This window comes from Tiliqua scincoides, chromosome 5 (genome assembly GCF_035046505.1).
Source record: "Tiliqua scincoides isolate rTilSci1 chromosome 5, rTilSci1.hap2, whole genome shotgun sequence".
Lineage (NCBI taxonomy): Eukaryota > Metazoa > Chordata > Lepidosauria > Squamata > Scincidae > Tiliqua > Tiliqua scincoides.
In genome coordinates this window covers 5633771-5638485 of record NC_089825.1, presented here as the reverse complement: position 1 = coordinate 5638485, position 4715 = coordinate 5633771, and the positions used below count along the sequence as shown (strand labels likewise).

At 47.7% G+C, this 4715-nt stretch overlaps 1 protein-coding gene across 1 annotated transcript; it reads left to right on the top strand.

Moving 5' to 3' along the window:
* The first annotated feature begins 222 nt into the window (after nt 1–222).
* Nucleotides 223–602, top strand: LOC136652157 (large ribosomal subunit protein eL42-like). Its single transcript, XM_066629075.1, is given in 1 exon segment — nt 223–602. A coding segment is annotated over 1 exon segment (321 nt). The 5' UTR covers nt 223–249; the 3' UTR covers nt 571–602.
* Nucleotides 603–4715: the final 4113 nt, after the last annotated feature.

Sequence of the window (4715 nt, the reverse complement as noted above, 5' to 3'; positions counted from 1 at the left end):
ATGAGACAAAAGGCTCTGTCTTGAATGCCCTGTAGTCCTTCAGGTGGCTAGGGGCATAGGAAAGGAGTTCTGTTCTGATCCAAAGGTTCTGGTCAGCACATAAGGGGAGGAGGAGGAGAATCCTTACAATCTCCTCTTGATTCTGTGCCACTGATCTCCCAGGAAAGAACTAGCACTTTGAACTGAGCTTGGGATCAAATTGGTAACCAAAAGGCCTTTTTTTCTGCGGAGGCCGCCGACGCGAGCAAGATGGTGAACGTCCCCAAAACCCGCAGGACTTACTGCAAGAAGTGTGGCAAGCACCAGCCACACAAAGTGACCCAGTACAAGAAGGGGAAGGAATCTTTATATGCTCAGGGCAAGCGATGATACGATCGCAAGCAGAGTGGCTATGGAGGTCAGACGAAGCCTATTTTCTGCAAGAAGGCCAAGACCACAAAGAAGATTGTGTTGAAGCTGGAGTGTGTAGAGCCCAACTGTAGGTCAAAGAGGATGCTGGCCATTAAGAGGTGCAAGCACTTTGAACTGGGAGGAGACAAGAAGAGAAAGGGTCAAGTCATCCAGTTCTAGACATTCCTCCCATTCTTTTGGTTTGGAACCCATTAAAAATGCTATCTGGTAACCAATAAAGACAAAGCAGTAAACATCAAGGAATCATTAGGTCCAGATGACATCCACCTAAGAATTCTTAAGGGATTCGGAGGTGAAATTGCTGATCTTCTTACAGAAATATGTAACCTTTAAATTGGCCTCACTGCCAGAGGATGGGAAGGTGGCCAATACCACATCAATATTTTAAAAAGAATTTGGGGGGGTGGGGGGATCTGGGAAATTGCAGGCCTGTCACCTCAACTTCTTTTTTGGATAAATTGCTGGAAAGCACAATTAAGGATTAAATGATGCCACATCTAGAGTGGGAACCTTGCTGAGAGCAAATGTGCATGCTTTCTGCAGAGACAAGTCCTGCTTCACTACCAGAGTTATCTGACAGTGTCAAGAGGTATGCAGAGAAAGGTGATCCAGTTGACACTGTGTATTTGGACTTTCAAAAACTGACCAAGGTCTTTTTCCTAAATGTACAGCCAAATCCTAATCTGGGCTGGTGCCAGCACAGCAACCACTACACAAGCGCTAGCCATCGCAAATGTGCCGTAAAGTACATTTGCAATGACTTATGAGTAAGGAGTACCAGTGGGAAGGCCTGCACTGTCCCATTGGCTCTGAATCCAAACCCACAGCCAACAGGGCAAGTAGGTTCTCCACTGGGCTGGGCAGCACAGGGGTAGAAGGAAAGCAGAAAAGTGGCAGGAAGGGGGTGCTTCCGGGTTGGGAGGGCAGGGAAGGGGGTGGTTCAGGCCCCGGAGGGGGGCAGAGACAACAGAAGAGACCTCCGCCATATCCTAACCCCTGTCCCGGGTCTGAAAACACTACATTGGGCCTCTGCCAGTGATTTAGATGGTACAGATCTGAGTAGCCCCATTGGCTAGGTTGAGGCTTGACATGAGGTAAGGGACACAAGGAGTTCTCTGGTCTGCTCAATTTCACAGCTAGATATGGTTTGGGTTGTGCAGCTGTGCCAAGCACTGAATAAGTTTGGGCCGCCCATGGAATAAGAGGACCTTTTATGGATAGGTAACTGGATAAACAAGAAGAAGCAGAAAGTAGGAATGAATATGCAATTCCCACAGTGGAGGAAAGTAGAAAATGAGGTCCCTCAAAGATCAATCCTGGTACCAGTTCATTTTATCATTCATAAATTATCTTTAGACCTATAACCTTCAGCAAGATGTGGAGAGAGTGGATAGTGGAAAACATTTCTCCCTCTCTTACAATATTGGAACCAAGGGTCATCCATTGAAACTGATTAAAGGGGGAACTAGGAATGACAGAGGGAGGTACTTTTTCACACAGCACCTTATTAGTCTGTGGAATTCACTGCCACAAGATGTGATGACTGTCACTAGCTCTGATAGCTTTAAAAGGGGTTTGGACAAATTCATGGAGAAGAAGTCAATTGATGACTAATAGTCATGATGACTGTCCCTGGATCCAGACACAGGACGTGCCTGAATAACAACTGTAGGGGAGCAATAGTAGGCGAGATGTACGCCTTTCTTACCAGTTTGAGGGCTTCCTATCGGGAAACAGAATGCTAGATTCAGTGTCTTTTTGGCCTGATTCAGCAGGGCTTTCTTTTTGTTCTTAATATCAGAATTATGAGCTCTTGCAAGTCAGCTCCAATCAAGATTTTGGAAACCGTGTTGTGGGCCCTTTTGAACCCTTCAAAGGCAGCTGCACTCAGAGCATCACAGGAATTCAAACTGGATGTACTAAAGGATGAATGACTTTGGGGCCCAATCCAAACTGAAGCCTCCCCTGCCATTGTAGCCGCACCAACTGAGCATGTGTGACATCCACTGGGGAGAAGGTGGTCTGGAGGTCTTCTCAAGGTCAGGAAAGCTTTCTCCCCTTCCTTTGAGGTAATCCTCCACTACCCCAGTGGGTCACCTCTGATCTGTGCCAGCTATTTTGTTGGTACAGAATGAGGAGTGTAAGGTAGAAGGAAGGGGGAGAAGGGAGCCGGGGATACCAGCACACACGAGTGCCTCTGGTAACCGCCTCCTCCCTTCCCATCCCTCCTCCCTCCATGCCCAGAAATTTTCCCCTCCCTTCCAGCCCCACCCCTGCTACTAGCTTGCCTATGCTGCTGGTTGGAGTCCATGTACAACACCACCAGCCGTCTGAGCTGACCGTCTTGTTGTGCATTCTTGCTTGTGCAGGTTAGGATTGGACTGTCCGCTGGGTGTACTTCTTCAGGAAAGGGTGCATCTGGTGTACCAGCTATGCTTGTAGAACATTGCCCAACACTTGGACATCTTGGGAGTACCCAGAAGTGCCCTCAGACTGAGACCCTGAAGTGTAATTGTATAGAACATGTTGCAACCTACCGCTCAGTCAATTCCCCCATTACATCCCAATCATGTTATTACAATTATGACAGTTTGATCACCTTCATCCATTTCTTTGCTGACCTTGGACAACTCCTTGCCCTGACCCGACCCTTCATAGATACCTTTTGGCAACTGAAGCCTGCATAGGCAGTACGTTTCTACAGAGACTTCCATCCAAAAACAAGAAGCTGCAAATAGACTGATAAACAGTGGTGTAGCTAGAGGAGGTGCCAAGCATCAAGTTTTGCAGATAGCCTCACCATGGCGTTCAAGTGGCCCCTCCCTACGGAACCATTCCGTGTGGAGGGAGCTAAACAGAGGTGGAACACCTCCATTTTGCTCCCCCCACGTGCAATGGCTCCAAAGGAGAGGGGGAAGAAGCCGCTTGCACGCTCCCTGGTGGTGAGCTCCCTGCAAAACTTGGTGTGTTGCACCCCCTCTAGCTACACCACTGTTGATAAATACTACTCCTTATAGAATGGAGAACAAAGATATGGCAACCCCCAGACACGTACAACCCCCTCACCTCTGCACACACACACACACACTCTCTTTCTACAATTGAATGAGAATCTTTGAATTGAGTTTGCAGAAGGCGAAAATGGAGAAATGGTGCTGAGAGGCCGGGCAAATCCACTGGGGGACAGAGATGGCACAGAGAGCAGCTTAATCGAAATGGACAGAGTAAATACCAAATGGATGGTAATGGACATTTGATAGGGGAATTAATTCTTAAAGATGGGCGACCTTTCAGTATGGTATATGCTTACTGCTTGCAAAGGAGAGTGTTCATTAAAAGTAATGTAGGATAACTAACAGCAACACGTAGATGAAGGAAATGATGGAGTTTGACCAGACACAAAGCTCTTCCAAATATTTTTTTTTTAAACCAATCTGAACTTAGGGCAGGGTGTTTCAACTGGGGCCATGAGGATCATAAGAAAAATCCTGCTGGTCAAGAGTTTAACCATTTTGCAATCTGCATCACATATTGCATTGGGTGTGCAATATCTGTATCTGGTGTGCTCCCTGGGGCATTTGGTGGGCCGCTGTGAGATACAGGAAGCTGGACTAGATGGGCCTATGGCCTGATCCAGTGGGGCTGTTCTTATGTTCTTAAACTACAATTCCCAGGAGGCCCTGCAGGTCTCTTGTTATCAGGTGTGCTCTCTGGGACATTTGGTGGGCTGCTGTGAGATACAGGAAGCTGGACTAGATGGGCCTATGGCCTGATCCAGTGGGGCTGTTCTTATGTTCTTAACTACAATTCCCAGGAGGCCTTGCAGGTCTCTTGTTATCAGGTGTGCTCCCTGGGACATTTGGTGGGCCGCTGTGAGATACAGGAAGCTGGACTAGATGGGCCTATGACCTGATCCAGTGGGGCTGTTCTTATGTTCTTAACTACAATTCCCAGGAAGCCTTGCAGGTGTCTTGTTATCAGGTGTGCTCCCTGGGGCATTTGGTGGGCCGCTGTGAGATACAGGAAGCTGGACTAGATGGGCCTATGGCCTGATCCAGTGGGGCTGTTCTTATGTTCTTATATACAACATCCCCCACATAGATACCTGCATTTCCCTGCTTGGGGTAACAACAACTTTGATGGGGACAGATTTAAACCATGCAGGAGAAAAGGATAAAGTTTCCACACATACACAGCTGCTGCTTCGATCTAATTCTGATCTCCTTGTGTAGGAATTAAGGAGAACAACATTGGCTGCCCAAGGAACCTCTGGTACTGCTGGCGCTGTCAGGTTGCCCCTGACA